Source organism: Ctenocephalides felis, unplaced genomic scaffold (genome assembly GCF_003426905.1).
Source record: "Ctenocephalides felis isolate EL2017-DRISC unplaced genomic scaffold, ASM342690v1 CF-g0.4_SCAFFOLD_03571, whole genome shotgun sequence".
NCBI lineage: Eukaryota > Metazoa > Arthropoda > Insecta > Siphonaptera > Pulicidae > Ctenocephalides > Ctenocephalides felis.
Window position 1 is genome coordinate 3,439,243 of NW_020539725.1, and position 21,029 is coordinate 3,460,271.

Here is a 21,029-nt window from a genome sequence, read left to right on the forward strand (position 1 = left end):
TTTTAGTTCGCCTCCTCTGCCTTATTGAGTAAACGTGTGTTCCTGGTGCTCGTCACAAAAATGGAAAAACGAAATAAAGAGCGATAAAATTTTGGGTAAAATTGAACGAAACAGCTTCGGAACCGTACGCTAAAATTGTAAATATGCAGGATGATAGTGCTCTTAGTCGTGCCCAGGTATTTTTATCGCATAAGGACTTTAAGGAGGGGCATGATAACGCGGAAAACGAGAAAGGTGAAACGGTGATGATTGCCACACCTCGTATGTTACAATTTACGACAGATGTTAGACATAAACCAAAAATATTTCGGCTGATTCGTTTTGAAGAAGTGAATTAGTTACCGAAACTGCCAAAGCCCAAAAGGAATATCAAGAACTTAAAAATGATCATTCAAAGGTTAGTTCCAGGTCATGCAAGCCGTACCCGGAACAACGCACAAGATATTTTGTGACATATCACAGAAATTGTCAAGACTATATAATTTTAGAAAAAAAATTTTGATTTATAAAAATGGCTAAATGTTACATCAAAAAAGTATTTATTGACTTCCCGTGGGGTAAGTTATTGTAATCGTCCAAAAATGAAAATCAAAAATTTTACATTTCTCGACGTTTTGAAGGTCTCTGAACATTTTGGCATACTTCAGAAAAAATGGATGTGTGTGTATGTGTGTGTGTGTGTGTGTATGTGTGTGTGTATGTATGTATGGATACAATTTTTCTTCCACGGATTCACCGATTTGAATGGTTAAAAAACACTCGATTCCTATCGATAGGGAGATGTGCTGATTAGTTTTTAGCAAAGGGAGGTCCAGCAGTTACGAAGATAAAGAGCAAAGAGTGCAGAAAATAAAAATTGAGTTTTTTAGAGAACGGAGCATCCAATTTGAATGATCCAAAAAACATTCAATTTGTAATGACAGGGAGAAGTGGTGATTAGTTTATGGCAAAGGCAGGTCCAGTGGTTTCAGAGATACAGAGCTAAATGTGCAAAAAATAGTAGTTTTTGAGGGAACTGAGCGTCCGATTTAAATGATTCAAAGAACTTTCTGCTTGTTTTAACAAAATAATTGATTTTTTTTTCGAAACTTTTCTTTTTTAATTTTTTTTGTATATCGAAAATAATTCAGATTTCTATTTTAATTCTGTTCTAATATACCTTAAACAAATAATTTCAACTTTCTAATTCAGTTTATGTAATTTTTATAAATATTAGACAATGTTACAATATTTATAATAATCTATTTTAAAACATTTAATATTCCTCGATCATCTCGTTACGGTACGGGAAGTTCCAGCAATTTGCCTCAAGGCACGATGCCTTAATTGCCTTAAAACAGAATTCCACTTACAGCTAGTTTCTTATTAAGGGTTGTCCAACCCTTAATTTTTTTCTATTATGTCATTTTTAGGCCATTTTTTTCAATGCTGTATTGAAAAATTCAACCCTAAATTTTAACCCACCTTCCACAAATCTCTATTTCATAATAGCCATCTATTATAGTAATCAAATAATTTTTCTCCTCGCTTTGAGTCAGTGAGTGTTTTTTATACCGAATTTCAGCACTAAACATACCGACAATTCGTAAATACCTATATCTACCGCGCGCGGTTAAACTGACTTCCAATTAAATAGATATCTATTTTATAATTTAATGAGTTTCATAAACTTGCATCTAAATTTATTTTTATATAATTTCTTTATATAAATAATATAATTTAAATTGTAAGATAAAGATGAATAAAATTAAATGTATATACTGAATGTCATATGGATGAATAAAATATACTTTTTTCGGCTTTCTCGCACTGTTTACAAGTATTTTAGTCTGAAATGTACATTTGAAGAAAATTTATTTGTAACATTTACAAAAAATTGACAAGTTTTTCATCCACACAAAGCCAAACTAATGGGCAATGTAGAGTTGAAAAATTATAAAAGGTTGTCAAATATCTCCCTTCCGCTTTTTTGCTCTTTATTCAATGCTTTATATAAAGTGTTACAGTAATCGGATTTAGTTCAAATATGCGCCGTTTTGTTCGATAATCTGTTTCCATCTAGGCGGCAACTTCATAATACCTCCCTCGTAGAAGCCCTCCTCCTTATTTGCGAAGAACTCGGACAGCCACTTTTCACAAGCCTCTTTTGAGTTCAACTTTACACCACCAAGGGCATTCGCCATGGACAGGAACAGGTGGTAATCACTTGGCGCTATGTCCGGGCTATATGGTGGATGCGATAAAACCTCCCATCCGAGCTCCCGTAGCTTCTGACGAGTCATCAACGAAGTGTGTGGTCTGGCGTTGTCCTGGTGGAACACTACACCCTTCCTGTGGGCCAATTCTGGTCGCTTCTGGTCGATCGCCTGCTTCAAGCGGTCCAGTTGTTCGCAGTAGATGGTAGAATTAAGCGTCTGGCCATATGGCAGCAGCTCATAGTGGATGATTCCCTTCCAATCCCACCAAACACACAGCAAAACCTTCCTGGGCGTCAATCCCGGCTTGGCCACTGTTTGGGACGATTCACCGGCCTTCGACCACGACCGTTTTCGCTTGATATTGTCGTATGTGATCCATTTTTCGTCGCCAGTCACCATCCGCTTCAAGAATGGGTCGAGTTCGTTCCGTTTCAGCAGCATATCGCAGGCGTTGATTCGGTCCAGAAGGTTTTTTTGCGTCAAATCATGCGGTACCCAAACATCAAGCTTTTTTTTGTATCCAGCCTTCTGCAGATGGTTTAAAATGGTTTGGTGACTAACTCCCATCTCCTGGGCGATGTCACGAGATGCCACATGCCGGTCTAACTCGATGTATTCCATGATTTGATCGGTATTTGTCGTCACAGGTCTTCCGCCGGCTGGCTTATCCATGGTGTCGTTTTCACCGGCTCTGAATCGTCGAAACCATTCCTCCGCAGTACCATCCCTCAAAACACCATTAATCTCACGGAACGTTTCTCTAGCGGATTTGCCTTTAACGAAGGAAAACTTTAAAATAGCGCGAATTTCGGCGTTAGTGAACTTCATGTTTACACGTCTATAACTGTTGAACGCAATATCCAAACTAATCATGCATAGCGTCGTTTTGTAGGTTATGTCAAGACCTTTCAAATTATGTATAGTATTACCAGATACGAGCTCTGTAGCGCTTTGTACTTAGCCGCGAAATTCAAAAAGGCGAAAGGAAGATATTTGACAACCTTATATATTAGGGGGACCGGAAAGTAATGTCGTTTCTGCGCATGCCAATACTTGATTGTCATTTGTCAGCTCATTGTTTGGTTCGGAGGCGTACCAAAGACATTGTGAGACATAGTGATTTCTTTACTTATAAACATTTGAATTACATTTTTTTTTTGTAATTGTGGGTAAAATGGCAGCCAAATACCAGAAGAGGTACACATCCGGCATTGCATGCTCTTTGAGTTTCGCAAGGGAAATAACGCAACAGTTGCTACCAAAAACATTTGCGATCTTTATCCAAATGCACTGGACATTCATAAATGCCAAAGGTGGTTTTCCAAGTCCAAATCGGGTAATTTTGATCTTTCCGACTCGTATCGATCAGGAAGACTATCAGCGTTAGACAACGACTTGTTAAGGGCGGAAGTGGAAGCAAATCCGTGTCAGACGATCGAGGAATTGTCAAACAGTCACAACCAACCTTGGTCGACCATCCAAGAACATTTGAAGCAGATTGGGAAAGTAAGCAGAGCAGGTGTTTGGGTCCCGCATAATCTGTCCGAACAGAATAAGGCTAACCGATCAATCACATGCAACTTATTGCTTCAACGACACAACACAGAAGCGTTTTGCCTCATCCACCATATTCGCCCGATGTTGCACCATCGGATTTCCACTTATTCCGAGGGCTGCAACACTTTTTAAGTGGCAAAACATTTGCAAATTTGGATGATATCCAAAATGCCATCTCTAGATATTTTGCCGAAAAAACCAATTAATTTTTATCGATCAGGGATTGAAAATTTACTCACTGGATGGCAAAAGGTTATTGACAATGATGGGGAATACATCATTGATTAAAAATAAAGACTCGTTAAAAATGTATGTGTTTGTAGTTTAGCGTAAGAAAACGATATTACTTTCCGGTCCCCCTAATATAATAACTAAAACAAAAATTGCCTGAAGTGCCCAAACATTCTTTTACTCGTCGTTTCTCTATACACAATTTATGCGTTTATCTAACTAGGATCAATATGTTGAAATATACCTAAAGTAACAAACTACAAATTTTCGACTTCATGTTATATTTCTTAACCATGTGGTCTACCTCATTTTCACTAACTAACGTACTAATACAAACTTTAATAGTTTTCGGAACACTTTTGCTGCTTTCTCCTATTTCTTTTGGATAATGTTTGAAAGAAAAACGAACTATCGACACATAAGAATATTTATAAACCACTTAACCTGAAATTAAATCCATGTGGGCTGTTCTATAATATTTATTCATCATGAAATCAAGATAATAGTTTGAGTTTCAACATCACCAATTAAATAAATATTTACCTGCAAAATTAATCTTGATTCCATGATGAATAGGATTTAATTAGAGGTTAAGTGGATTATAAATATTCTTATGTGTCATAATATTTGAGTTTACGAATACTATACAGATGGCGCAAGAATTTACTTAATGACGTATGTTAATAACAAATATAAGAAACTTTCAATTGGCATGCGCTCTATCTAAATATTTATATTAAGAGCTAATATTATTAGAGATTCATTTTTTATTCATTTGGAAGCATTGGCGCCCTTGGGAGCAAAGAAATTCTAAAATGTCCTTGTTAAGGACCACCCTAATATATATATATATATATATATATATATATATATATATATGTGTGTGTGTGTGTGTGTGTGGGTGTGTTAACTCTAATCGTCTTTTTTACTCGAATTACACTAAGTTCTCTATTGTAGTCATTAGTACCAACATACATCCCAGCGCCATCTATTCATAGCCAACATATATATCTTCTATATCAAGTTCTTTTGTAATGATGTATGAAAAGATACTCCTTCTGAACGATTATTCAGATTTTGATAAATCTGTTTGACGTTTGTTAAGGGATTTTTTTAGGATATATGTGAATTGAGAATAAACAACATATCATTGTTTGACAATGAAAACATTTTGATACAAGAGAACTATCATCTACCAAAAATTCCAACTCACTTGTAATTTCAATTTAGTTTAAGCGATCCTAGACAATATTAGTATATAATATTCATATTCATGATTATGAATAAGAAAAATGTAATATCTACAATATTATTGCCGAAAACCAGCTGATATGTGCCAAAAATTAAAACAATATAAGACACAATATATGTTTTGCAGATGAAATTATATAATTTAGTTTAATAATGATACAATACATCCAAAATTGCATATACATTATTTTTTTAAACTTACGCGTGTTGTTTTTTGCTTTACTTTACTAAATTATTTAAATAAAAAAGAATATTTCTACTTATTGAAAAACTGATATAGAATTTTGTTTCATGTGTCAAAAATGCATTTGTTTGGCATTGGATATGAAATGTTTAGCAAGTTCATGAACTTAGATTGAATAGTTCCATATGAACTAGATTTTACAAATTAATTCACCTATGATTTTAACTAAAGTAATAATATTTATTAAATTATTAGTAAGAAAAACGTAATTTAGAAATTGTAATTGCCATAAAGCAACTAATATATTAAATTATAAAAATTATAGACTATTTTATATTATATAAATTATTGATGCAATTATATTGGTTGGAAATAACAAAGGTGATATTGCTCTTTTGCCGTAGATACGAATTTTTTTTTTTTTGATTTTCTTATACTGATCAAAAAACTGCAGTTTCCAATACGTATATAGCTTATGCTAAGACCATAAATAAAAAAAACATTAAATAGAATATTAAAAAGAATAGGATAAGATATTAAAAAAATTGGAACTTAAGGGGTTATACGCAGTTAGAATTTTTGGAATGGACATATATTTGAGTATATTCTCTGAAAATTTGAAGTCAATTCGATAAATACTTTTGGAGATGTACCTGAATTTGTAAGGCCACGCCAGAGCGTTATAAAGTAGATAGTAAAAAAGAATGTATCGGGCATGTTCAAAAGAGGATGAGCTCACGATTCCGCGACCTAGTAAAAAATAAGACTGAATCAATGGAAAAAGACGGAAAAACAATTAATAAAGTACTTTCTGGGAAAGATAAGATAATAGATACGCTGATAGTTTATTACGGTTTAGCACTAAGAAGAAATTGTGATTCTGTGGACAGTATGTACAATGCAATTTGGGAAACTTATTATCACTATTGTTCGACCGATAAGAATCCTCAACACGAAAGGTGCCCAGACGGAGAAGGTTCATAGTGTACTTGGCAGCAATTTCTAACTACGACAATCTTTGGCCGTGAATGACGGCAATCAGAAACGAAACGAGACACATTTAATTTGGTTTTTCCATAGCCTGAAATACAATACTTTAGAGTGCAAAATTTATCAGTGATATCAATAGAATTTAAGCAGCAAAAATATTTACTATTATATTATTATTCTTACACAATTATATAATTGTGTAAAAGTAATAATATGCTAATCAAACTACCCGATATAATATTAATTCTCGAAAGGAAATAGCAAAAGATAAATTTAGAAAGCAGAAGTATTATTATTTGGTGAAAATATTTTATGATAAATATTTAGCTTTTATCACAAAGTTTACTGCATTACTTTTATATAAAGTTAATACAAAAAAACAATTATTTTCTCATCGAAAGAAAATAATTAAATTGAATTTGATTCTCAAGTTTTGCGTTTTTACTTTGTTTGTGGTTTGGTCAACACTGCTAAAATTACGAGTCATTGAGTAGATCATCTAGTCGACAAAAATTTTATAACCCGTCATTTATTTGTGATTTTTTTAGAAAAAATATTTTATTTATGTTTATTCATAAATTTTCTGGTCGCCTAGTGGACACAAAATATTTATTCTCACTTTTAGCATGCCACTTCGGATATGCAAGCATATAGAAATGCTTAAAATCGTGATTTTATAATAATATCAACAAATTTGTTTGAACTGTTTATAAAAGAATTTCAAATAATTAATGCGATTTGACAAACCCTTAGATACATAAACAACACACTATATACACATTTGTGTCGAATATTTCGGTTTCAAAATTGTCGCAGTTGTGGAATTGTTAAGCGTATTTCTTGACTGCAATGGAAGATTACCTCTTGTAGAAACGGATAACATACTGAACGACACATTAAATACAAACGCCGAATATGTCACGGGATTGTTAAGTGCAATAAAAAATAAGAATAACACAAATATGGAACTTTATGATGATGATAACCATCCATCGACATCACAAGGAATAATGAAAGGTAACAGAACTACTATAAATAGTGACTGTGCGACCAACAATAGATTTAGCCTCTTAAGTAATTACTCTAATGGACCTGAAGAAGACTTACAATCTTCTAAAAGCAGAAAACGATCTATTAAGGGTGACAGGATAAAAATCAGCAGGTAAAGATGCAACTAGTGTTACTCAAAGAATTAAAATGCCTCCTATTATAATTAAGAGTAAACTACCACACAATAAATACATAAACGAACTCCAGAAAATTAGTAGGAATCAAATACTGTCACAATACTGTGGCATAGAAATTTATTTAATTTCTACCTATAATGAACATAACTACTGCCAAGTACGAAAACGACTCACAGATGATAACATCCAATACTTTATTTATTCATTACATAATGATAAAAAAATCGTAGCTAAAGATATACCTCCATATGTAGAAAATTGGAAAAAAAATTAAAGTTAAATAAGAATGACCAAGACTGTAAACAACATTAAATATGATCTCCCGGTTCATATAATATTTTTAAATTATGAACAAGATTTAAATGTTTAAATTCAAAATAATTAACCACATACAGTCAACCCTCGGCTTACACGACACTCTGGGTACACGGTTTCCATACTACGCGGAGCTCAAAAATTCGTCATCCCTCCGACTACACGGACCTTCTATTACACGGTATTTGGTCAACAGCCCATAAGTTCGTTGCGCAACCTATGAGTGATTCTAGTAACATGATATCAGAAGGGTATTAATGTAAGTTTTGTTATCGACTTTTATCTTTTAGACATGCCTGATTATATAATAGCTGTCTAAGAACACGTTTGAACTGACTACTGCGTCGCGCCAATTTTTGAATAATGTGTCTATATCATTCATGTCATTTCGTCCGGATTACTCCTACTTCAAGTTGTATTTTTTGGTCTCCATACAGCACGATAAGAATGGTGCAATTTGTACTAACTCTGAGTCTCTTATAGTGCGGTTCCACACTGCACTATATAAGTTTCCATGAAACGCACTACGAATTAGCTTGAATTGTATGTAAAATATGTAAAATACGAGTTTTTTATAGCGCGGTCCCCATACTGCACGGTACGCACTTGTCGCGTTAACCGAGGGTTGACTGTATCTGGACATAAAATATCGTGAGAACGAATAATTTCTAAATCTCTGAGAGTGCCACAATGTTACCGTTGCCAATATTTTGGACACACTTCAGCTTTTTGCAACATGAAATTTCGATGCGTTAAATGCACTAATGAACCTGCCCCTGGAAAGTGTCCTAAAACGGATTATGAACTGCCTATATGTGTAAATTGCTCTGGAAATCACCCAGCCAATTGTAATGAATGCCGATCTTCCAGAGAATATCTAGAAAAACGTACCGACAAAAATAAAGAAAACAAAAATCTACAAATGCCATTTCTTACATACCAGCTCCCACACCTAAACCACTTTTAAAATCATATTTCCCATCATTACATAACTTCCCCAACCTACCAAGACAGAATGTAAACATTGACAACAATACAAACAAAGACGAATTCCCGACGAGTAACATGTTTGATGCACTTACAGATTTAAAAGAATTATTTTCAGATCCTACTGTTAACTCTCCGTTGGTCGGATATTTATTTACCTTTGAAAGGTCGGAGTAGTCTGGCTGGACCACACATTTTTTCGTCCTGATTTTTTCATTAATTGACTGCTAATGAAATTTTAGGAAAAGTCCAGAAATTTCAAGTCGATAGGATTACTAATTTTTTTTTAAATTGAAGTCGAAAAAAGTCTGGCCAGACCATTCCGACCGACGGAGGGTTAAATATACACGCCAAACCTTACTGAAATTAGCAAATGACAATAAAAAAACAATAACGGTTAAAGAAAAACAAAGTTTAGTGTTTATATAAATGAATCTAAATTTAATATTATGTATTGGAATGCAAATGGCATTACAAAAAATGTAGTAGAACTAAGCCATATACTAACAAATAATGATATACATCTTGTATTCATATCAGAGACCTTATTGAAAACTAATCATATATATATATATATATATATATATATATATATATATATATATATATATATATATATACGAGATATATATATACCTGGATACAGCATAATTAGAAGTGATATCATAGAATCTGCTAAAAGAGATATATGCAAGGCAATAAATATTAACATTAACAATGAATTAACAACATTCTGTTCTATTTATATCCAATAAATTAGAAATTAATAATAAATAATTAATAATAAATTAGAAATACTAGATTTAACTAATATCCTCAATTTAAATTCTAAAATATTAATTGCTAACGACTTCAATTCACAACACATGTTCTGGAATTGTATTAATAATAATACTAAAGGAATGCGTATTTATAATTTTCTTGTACAAAACTCAAATGACATCACATTACATTATATTTCTTCTCCAACTAGATATACTATTAATAGTTTTCAAATTCCTTCCATTATTGTTCTATCATTAACAAAAAATATCCATACACATTATTTACCATATACATATCTGAAACCAATTCCGAAGACAACCCCGTTATCATATCCATTCCATTGCTCGAAATTGAAATTAATAGTAAAAATACTACGAAATTTAACTTCAGAAAAGCCAACTGGGAATTATTCAGACATAATAAGAACAAAAAAATAGGCATTATGCAACACATTGATTCAATGCCTGAAATAGATGTAGCGGTCCACATTCGATTACCGACAGTTGAACTGTACACATCGCAGAGTATTATCAGTAACGTTACAACAAGCCAGTCTACCTGTAGTCAAATAATAAACATATTATACCTGTATAGTGTAGATATCTAATAAAACCGCCATGTGCCCCTTGTGGGTACACGCAAGTGACTTTAATTTTCTATCTATCAAAAATTAACTCAATTGAGTTTAATTTAAGTGAAATTAAAAGTGTTAGTGACATGAGTGACGCTGCCTACGGGCAGGTAAATAATTCCGAGATTAACGGGACCCGACCCGGCGAAATCGGTGCTTGCGTATCGAGTGCAATACAAACATTATATAACACAAACAATGCAGATTATTCGGTTAACGAAATTATAAGTGAAAAAAAAGTCATTAGGAAACTGAAAAATTAAACATAAAATCAAACCTAGCATTAGCAAAAATGACGAAAGAATATTAAAAAAAATACTGACATTATTCCAGAAATGTTAAAATCTGGTACTATCAATAAAATTGAAAATAAACAATTTAAACTGAATATTCCTAGTGAAATTAGCCAAAATATAACAATGGAACATAGTAATTTAGAACCAAGTCACGATGTTATGGAAGTTACCGCTATGAACGATGTCAACAGTGAATCATCAATTGATACTAGTAACCTTAACCAGGGCTGGACAACCGTTCAAAATAAAAAACGCTCACAGTCAGAAAATCCAAGTACCTCAATGGAACAACATACTTTAAAGGAATACTGGCTGAACCCAACTCCCACTAGCAACTACTTTGATGTTTTAGCAAGCACATCAGTTCAAAAAGATGCCGACAAACAAACAACAAACACACCACCTATCTTTGTACATGGCGTAAGCGACATTAAACCTTTATTTGGTTTACTTGAGACTCACGTAAAAGATCAGTACTCATACAAAATAGTGGGAAACGATCAAGTCAAAATTAATACCGAAGATGCTCACATCTACAATATAGTTTTGAAGTTGCTACATGAAAAGGGCACACAATTACACTCCTATCAAGCGAAGTATAAGCGAACATTTAAAGTAGTGGTGAAAAATTTGCACCATAGCACTGACATCAAAACATTTACGGAAGAAATTATTACACTCGGACACAAGGTCGTACGCATCTACACAATGAAACACAGAGTTACAAAGGCTCCACTTAATATTTTTGTAGTGGAACTTGAGCAAAGCAATAACAATAATGATTATACTCCATCGAATACATCTACAGAACAAAAGTTACTATAGAAGCTATGCGCCATAAAAGAGAAGTTCCGCAGTGTACAAGATGTCAAAATCTTGGACATACAAAAAATTACTGTTCACGCATCGCACGCTGCGTAAAATGTGCCAAAAAGCATCTATGTGCACCATTTATAAAGAAGAAAGACGACGCAGATTCCCTCCCCTGAGGCAAAGACAATCCGCCCAACCTAGTGACAATTCTCAACCTTTCGTCCGTCCAAACGTTTCCTTCTTCAATGCTACTTCTAGAAGCATAAACAGCAACAAAAACCACAGGGACAACCAAGGAGGACTGTCGTCAGACAATCAACAGCAAATAATTACTCCAAGTAACCAACAAGCAGACATGCAAGAACTAAAAGCTGTGATGAAAACTCTCATGGACCAAATGAGCACTATCCTGAACATTTTGACAAATCTTCTACCTTTGAGAAAACGATGGCCTTATACTACAAACTAACTAGCCAATGGTTTGCGCAGCACCACCAAGAAGTAAAACAATTTCTTCGTCATAACGATATTGACATAATGCTAATCAGTGAAACACATTTTACTAGCAAAAGCTACCTCAACATTCCACAATATACAACATACAGTACTAGACATCCGGACGACAAACCACATGGTGGAACAGCCATCATAATAAAGTCTAAAATCAAACATTCTCTGTTAGATCCACAATGCAATGAGTTTCTTCAAGCCACGAACTTTTTTTTATTAATTTTCTTCAAAATAGAATCACAATTTCTGCCATTTACTCCCCCCCAAAACATAAAATATTTAAACAATACTTTGACATTTTTTTCAGTGCTCTAAGAAATAAGTTGAACCAACTTTTTGGCCGAGCGACCCAAACAGAATTCCGGATCTGTCAGACTTCTACATAACCAAAGGAATAACAATCAGTAACATGAAACCTCAAAATAGCCTAGTTTTGAACTCTGACCACTCTCCTAACCATTTTTTGTAAACAACCACCGATTATCATAAAACCTTACCTGACCAACAAATTTACGGACTGGAACAAATTTAGAGAACTGCTCGATACCAACTTAAATTGTAATATGTTATTAAAGTCAGAAAACGACGAATATAACGCGGTAAATCATCACCGAAATACTACATCATTCGGCACTTAATAACACTCCTTCAATTACAACCAGTAATGAACTCAACTATCCTCTGTACATCAAACAACATATTGCGATTAAAATATGGCAAACATCAAGATCTCCTCAAGATAAAACAAGATTGAACAGCGCCTGTAAAGATGTAAAAAGATTACTGAAAGAATACAACAACAACGTACTTGAAAAAAGAATCAAAGACCTGACGGCTACTAAGGACACGAATTACTCCATATGGAAAGCTACTAAACATTTCAAACAACCCATACTCCCAGTAATTCCTATTAGAAAAAATGATAACTCCTGGGCAAAAAGTCATCAAGAAAAGGTCGATTTATTTGCTGATTTCTTCGTAAATGTATTTCAACCATTTCCGCAAAACTACTTCCAGGAGGAGCAAACCACTAAAGAAATACAGTTTCCAACCAAGAGTGTACTCAAATCCGCTTCCTGACATCGGAAGTCAAACATGAAATTTCAGTCTCAAGATCAGATAATCTCCTGGCCATGATCTTATATCGATCCAAATCCTAAAACAGCTCCCACCAAAAACTTTGAGGTACATAACAATTCTGTTCAACTCTCTCCTAAGATTAAAAGTGTTTCCAAAGGCGTGGAAAATAGCTAAAGTAATTCTAATTTCCAAAACAGATAAGGATCCTTGTCTTCTGAAGTCCACATCACTGGCACAAAATTTGGAGATTAAGAATCAACAACCAAAAATCAGTCCACATCATTTTCACACTGAGGAAAGATACTTGCCCACCGATATTTATTAATGTAGAACAGATACCACAAGCAGTTGCCGTTAAATACCTGGGTATATATCTGGATAGAAAACTTAATTGGAAAACACACATTCAGAAGAAAAGAAAACAACTGGAAGAAAAATTCAAGAGCCTTTATTGGCTACTAGGAAGAAAATCTCAACTATCGACATACAACAAACTATTGATCTATAAAGTTATCCTAAAACCCATATGGACTTACGGAATTGCACTTTGGGGGATAGCATTTAAGAGTAACACAAAAATTATTCAAAAGTTTCAAACTAAGATACTAAGGATCATCTTGAACGCCCCAAAATATGTACTGGTATGGCTGCTCCACCAGGACATGGGCCTGCATACGGTAGATGAAGAAATTGCAAGATACGCCATCAAACACAGTCACCGACTGGAGAACCATCCCAACGGGCTCGCCAAGGCACTCATCTCAGCAAACTACACCAAAAGATTAAAAAGGAAAACGCCTTTGGACCTAACTGGCATTCCAAGTCAATCTAGATCATAATCTTTTCTTAAATTACACTCTCTCAAGCATTTAATAGTTTATTTTGCAGACAGCTTCTTTGTTATTTTATTATTCATAAAATTTACCTAATGTCCATTGGACAGATGTAAATTATATCCAAAATGAAAAAAAAGATGTAGCGGTCCATGCATTTACAACAATAATTCAAAACTCAATGAAACTATCAATTCCTAAAGTAAATAAGATGACATATGACAATAAACTTCCTGATCATATTTTATATATGATCAAATACAAAAACAAAATAAGAAAATTATGGCAAAATAATAATAATCCAAAATGAAAACACTACTGAATAGATTAACCAAGATCATTTCTACTAGTATTGGAATAAGTATATATAAACCAACTGTGAAATAGAAAAATTGAACGAACTAATATGAATCAAAATAAAGATACCACACTTTATATTGCAAGGAAATTCACTAAAGCCCGGTGCACACGACGCCGGATACGATACATATATGTTTATTGTTTACATTTCATACAATGCTCTGTTTGTACAGTTATAAGCATTAGTGCATTTTAGGCCTGCATATTTGAAAATGCACAAAATAATTATTAATCATAAAATAAGTGAAAATCTAGCGCAAAATTCTAGCTCACCTTACCATATATTTAAAAGTAAATTCTACATATATTTTTGATAATGCACATAAAGCTAATGTCATAGCAGATATATTTGAGAAAATTCATAAGCAAAATAATAATATAGGTTCAATTACACTCACAAATTATGTTAAATCTTTTGTGAATCAATATCATGATTCAAACTACAAAAGCAATAATATTAAATTATCCACACCTCGTGAAGTTAAAAATATAACTGAATCTAAGAAAAATAGGAGTACTCCTGGCGACAATGGTATACCTAATATCGTATTCAACATCTAGATAAAATATCTATAATATTTTTTACAAAAATAATAAATGAAACATAATTACTTTCTAAGCAATTAGAAAATTAGTAATACTGTTCCAATAAAGAAACCTAATAAAGATGCTGATCTACCATCTAGCTATAGACCAATAAGCTTACGTAATATCTTAAGCAAAATATATAAAAAAATACTTTAGGAAAGAATACTAGATTTTATTAACATACATACAATTATACCAAACAATCAATATGGATTTCGTCAGAATCACTCTACACTTCATCCACTCTCAATACTAGTAGAACAAATTATATTCAAGTTTAACAGAAAACGCAATACAGGCATGATACTTCTAAATGTTGAAAAGGTTTTCGACACAGTTTGGATTAATGGATTGGTATATAAAAGGATAAAACTCAAATTTTCGAGATACATAATCAATACCATAAAAGATTCTTTTGATAATAGAAGTTTTTATGTAATAATATTTAACACCAAATCCAACTTGAGGACAATTGAAGCTGGAGACAAATTATATTCAAGTTTAACAGAAAACGCAATACAGGCATGATACTTCTAAATGTTGAAAAGGTTTTCGACACAGTTTGGATTAATGGATTGGTATATAAAATGATAAAATTCAAATTTCCGAGATACATAATCAATACCATAAAAGATTCTTTTGATAATAGAAGTTTTTATGTAATAATATTTAACACCAAATCCAACTTGAGGACAATTGAAGCTGGAGTACTGCAAGGTAGTATCCTATATTGTTTATACATTCATGATTTACCGCAACAAAATAACACCACTCTGAAGACTTTCGCTGATGGTATTGCTATATTTACATCAGCTATAGCTAATAACACCATAATATCAATACTCCAAAACCATACTAATAAATCTTAAAATATGCGGAAAAATGGAAAATAAAGATAAATGAGTCCAAAACTGAAACATTTTATTACCAAAAAAAAATTAAAAATCCAACACCAAATGATAAAATCAATATAAATTGATATCAATTGGAATAGTAAAGTCAAATACCTAAAAATAAACTGATACTTGACAGAAAAGTAAACTTTAACGAACATATTGTAACAACAATTGGTATTGTCGTCAAAGGGTTGCACAACCCTCAGTGCAAATGGACTCCCCCACCTACTTTTACTAGAGTTCCTGCAATATAAGGTCCAAGTCGAGGGTTAAAAACAGGCATTAGAAAATGTAACATCCTCCGAGGAGGTCGGACGAGTCCAGGCGCGAGTCGCTCTACCCGCTTAGTGTATAGTGGTGTGTGTGTTGTGCCAGGAAAGGAAAACCTGTTCCAGCAAAGGTCAGATTGTATTGTTTAGTAGCTATTGTTAGTATTCCGTTAAGTTAGTCCGTTACGTTATTTAGTCGTTACGTTGCTGCGTTAGTAATTAATAAAGACTTATCAGTACATTATCATTGAAGCATATTAATTAGGTTTAAATTCGAATATAATTCTTATATTTTCATTAACAATTCTGCAATTACATGGGCAGGTAAGTGTTGTTAAATAAATTAATACCGCATAAAAAGTGGATAGGTTAAAAAAATGATAAAATAAATCATAATAGTTAATAAAAATTGACAAATATTCACAAATAATTGATCTGTCGATAGTTTATCAACTATATATGGCGCGTTTTTGACCGGAGGCACCGATTGACCTGAAGTGATGTTCTGACCGCGCGCTCTCCGCCCTCTATCTCGAAAACGGTTCACCGTATGAAAAAAAAAATTAAACAAAATTTGTAGAGATTTTGTATTCTACAATATTGACAATAAACACAAATAGCAAAAAACCCATAGGAAATGAGAAATTTACATTAAAAGCGAAAAAACCCGATTTTTGTGATTTTTGACTTTTAAATTTAATAGTTGCGCACACCCTACCATATGTAGGTTTTGAGACAACTTTTAGGTTGTCAATATACAAGTATTTACAGACTAACAGCTGGATATCTCGCATTCCGAGATTCTTGCCTAATGCTAAAATGACTGGGCTATTTAGGTACTTCAATGGACGCTGAATGTTGTTTGGGTCTGTCTTTAGCTGAAGAACTATGCAGATTTTTATAATCTAACAATTTCTCAACGTGTTTTATTTTGGTATAAATCGTTTCAAGTCTTTATTGCGGAATATTCCGGAATGTAACTAGGATTATCAACATATTTTTATTTATTTATTTCATGGCACAATTGAATAAATTGTTCTCGAGCATTTTCCGTAATATATAAATTTTCAAAAAATTGTGCCTTATTTGAAGGTTTATCAATCTTGAACAATTGAATAGTACATCTCTCTGTTTGCTGTTAAATTGTGCAATTTTTGCTTCAATATCAAGTTAGGCGCCATTATGTATTTTTGTTTTCTGGATACACACAATTAATCCTAATAATAACTAGAATCCGGCTCGAAAGGACCAAATGTTGAGGTTGGGGGGATTTTCAACCCCTTTCGAAGTATTTTATACACCGGGGAATTGAAAATTAAAGTGTATTCACAAAAACAAAACTAATTGAAAATGATTGAAAGTGCTTTTTTATAGGCCGTAACGAATACAATAAAACTAAAATATATTCTATATAAATATTATATAAATAAAAAAAAGAAATAATATTAATATTGCATAGAAATGTTATCTGTTTAAAAGCCCAAGCCGGCAGCTACTTGATTGGGTCTGAAAACATCAGCGTAGTCGGGTTGAAATGTTGGAATCATACTGATAACAATAAGTAGAACAAAAAATAACTGGTCGATTTGAAACATAATGGAAATTTTAACAACTGATAACACTGAACTGAACGAACTCCCAAGCTAACAATGGTCAATTCCATACCAGCTGAATAGAACTGAATGCAACAATTGTATGAAATTGAACGAACTGAATGAAAACCACTGAATGAATTGAATCGAACATAAGAGAGCTACATCCGCCTTTTTATGTGGGTCGGGATTGCCCGACTTTAGAAGTTTGAAAAGTGTTGTCCGAGTAGAAAACCAAACCTTTTACAGGTCCGACAACCTATGCAGTTGCGGCGCAAACAAAGATTATAATTGATATAATTTTGTTCATAAAATTACACTACTGAGAAAAGATTTCATCTCCCCTAAGAAGTGGGAAAGGAGTCTAAATTATTTTCACTTTTGAAAATGAGAGTAAGATGAACCTAATTCCAAAAATCCATACAAATTGACCTTCAGACCCAAAACGCTCTCTTGACTTGAGTAAATATTCCGTATCCAATAAATATGAATCCAACATATGAATTTTTGACACAATGAAACTTCTAAATGTATTTTTGAATCAGTTATTTTTTCTGTATTGTGATTTAGTAAAGTAAGGCAAAACACGACAGCATTATTCAAATAATAATAAGCTGTCAAATAGAATTATATAGGGTATATCCACTGACATTCCACAACCGTCAGAAGCATGGGCAGACTGCATCACCTGTCTAATTAATTTTTGACACATCTCAGCTGCTTTTCGGCAATAATAATGTAGACATTACATTTTTCTTATTTATAATCATAAATATATTATATTTTAACAGTCTTCATTTGTTTTTAATGTCAAACAATGCCTCAAATATTTTCATTGTCAAACAATGATAAGCGTTTTTTTGTAATTTTTTCCATTTATTCTATTTGTTTAATTCACAAAATTCTAAAAAATTCCTTTAACAAACTTCATAAAGATTATCAAAATACAAATAATCGTTTAGGAGGATTATCCTTTCATACATCATTACAGAAGAATTTTATTTATATCTTATATATTGCTTACTAATGCGTGTAATATATAAGGAAATCATACCTACGCAGCAGCCTCTAATTATTTTTCGCCTGTTTGATAATTCTATTTCCAGTGTGAATTGATGTTTTTGGCATTTATTTATTTTAAGTAGTTGAGCAGATTCTTCAGAACTAAAAAAAAAGTATATATTTTTTTATAATTCTACTTCAAGATAGATAAATAGTTATAAGTAATTTGAATATCGTATAACATATTTTAAATAAATATGTTTAATAATACGTTAATATCCACGATAATATATCAGAAAAAATTTCAAAAAAGGGTCATTTAAACTTTCAAAATATTGGTTTAATTACAAGTTTATTGTTCATTTTCGGCACAGGCAGGTCCAGCCATTTCGAAGAAACATAGCTAAATTTGCAAAATTGGCAGTTTTTGAGAGAAATAAACATCCGATTTGAATGATTCAAAAAACTTCTATTGACGAAATGAAGAATTTTTGAAATTGAAATTTTACTAAGAGAGGTCAAGCGGTTTCAGAGATACAGAGGAAAAAGTGAAACAAATTGATATTTTGTGTATGGCATCTTGCCTGAAGGCAAATTGCTGGAACTTCCCGTACATTAACGAAATGTTCGAATAATATTAAATGTGTTGAAATAGATTATTATAAATACGAACTAACTAATATTGTCTAATATTTATAGGAATTACATAAACTGATATTACAAAGTTAAAATTATTTATTTAAAGTATATAAGTGAGCTTTAGAATTTTAGCCAGAATTAAAATTAAAATCTGAATTATTTTCGATATACAGAAAAAAATTCTTAAAAAAAGAAAATTGAAAAAAAAATGCATTTTTCCCCAAAAGCAGTTGTTTAAAACAAGCAGAAGTATGTTTAAATCATCAAATCGAATGCTTAGTTCTCTCACAATTAGCTTCGTATCTCCGAAAAAGCTGTACTGGCCTTTGCCAAAAACTAAATACTACTTCTCCCAATCATTAAAAATTGAATGTTTTTTTGGATCATTCAAATCGGAAACTCCGTTCTCTCAAAACCTCAATTTCTATTTTCTGCACGCTTTGCTCCGTATCTCCGTAACGGCTGGACCTACCTTTGTCAAAAACTAATCAGCACAGCAAACTATCAATAGGAATCGAATGTTTTTGAACCATTCAAATCGGCTGATCCGTGCGCTCGAAAACACGAACGAAAAAATGCAGACACACACACATCAATTTTTCTGAGGTATGCCAAAATGTTCAGCAACCTGTGAAACGTGAAGATATGCAAAAATTTTCATTTTCGATTTTCGGCTCATTACTATACCTTTCCCTGCGGTACGTTAAAAATGTTAAAAATTTAGATAGAGCAAAAGCTTCCAGTAGAAATTTATTTGAAATCATATGAAAAATGTGTGGAAAGAGCATGGAGAAAATTTTGAAAATTAAAAAAAAATGTTTTAGGTATAACTTAGCGACAAATGAATGAGTTTTATTCATGCATTTGTTCGCTAAATTACATCTAAAAAACATTTTTAAAATTTTTGAAAATTTTTCCATGCTATTTCCATACAGAACTTTGATTGAATTGCGCTCTATCTAAACGTTAATATTAAGAGCTAAAACTTTCAGAGAATTGTTTTTTATCTATTTGAAACCATTCGAGCCCCTTGGAGCAAGAAAATTGGAAAATGACCATTTTAAGAATCACCCTAATATATATATATATATATATATATATATATATATATATTTGTAATATTTTTGCAGCCCAATCGTCAAATTAAAAAAAGATTAAATAACAAAATTAATATATATATATATATATATATATATATATATATATATATATATATATATGTATGTATATGAAGAATGAAGAATCAGTCTCCAGGGCAATACATCAATTAAAAACATGTATGATCTGATAACATTTTTATTGTTTCCATACGTTTCGACACATTGTTTTGTGTCATCTTCAGTGGACTCTAGTTTGAAAGCACAGATAAAAATTATTAATTAAAACTAATTTATAAGAAAGTGAAATGGTGTAAAAACTTACATGTAATTGTAGTAATCCTAATTATTTCATAATTATAATTGTTCACAATGCACAATAAAAACAATTTTTGTCACTTTAAATCGAACAATATATAAATTTTAGAATGAGTTTTTTATTGTATAGTTAATTTCATACCATTTATCTGTGATTGACTCTAAAATTAGTTCTAGTGGGACATTCGTAAAAAGAGAAACTACATCTAGGCTTATTAAGAGGGAGTTGTTGGGCAATTGAGTATTATGAATTTTGTTGACAAATTCGAAGGAATTTTTAATAAAGAACGGAGAGTTAAAGAGAGCAACTGTAGAGAGGGGTTTGCTCAGAAATTTGGAAAATTTATTTAGGGGAGAATTCAAATCTGCAACTATGGGTCTAAAGAGAACACTGGTTTTGTGGATTTTTGGGAGACCGTATAATTTTGGGTTTTTGGGAT

At 32.4% G+C, this 21,029-nt stretch overlaps 1 protein-coding gene across 1 annotated transcript in view; it reads right to left on the reverse strand.

The window, feature by feature from the left end:
* LOC113384923 (eIF-2-alpha kinase GCN2) overlaps positions 1–21,029 on the reverse strand; it is a 635,046-nt gene that overhangs the window by 543,329 nt on the left and 70,688 nt on the right. Inside the window, exon 6 of the mRNA XM_026622699.1 lies at positions 18,588–18,697. Within this exon, the coding sequence (XP_026478484.1) occupies positions 18,588–18,697 (110 nt within the window). The remainder of the gene's footprint in view (positions 1–18,587; positions 18,698–21,029) is intronic.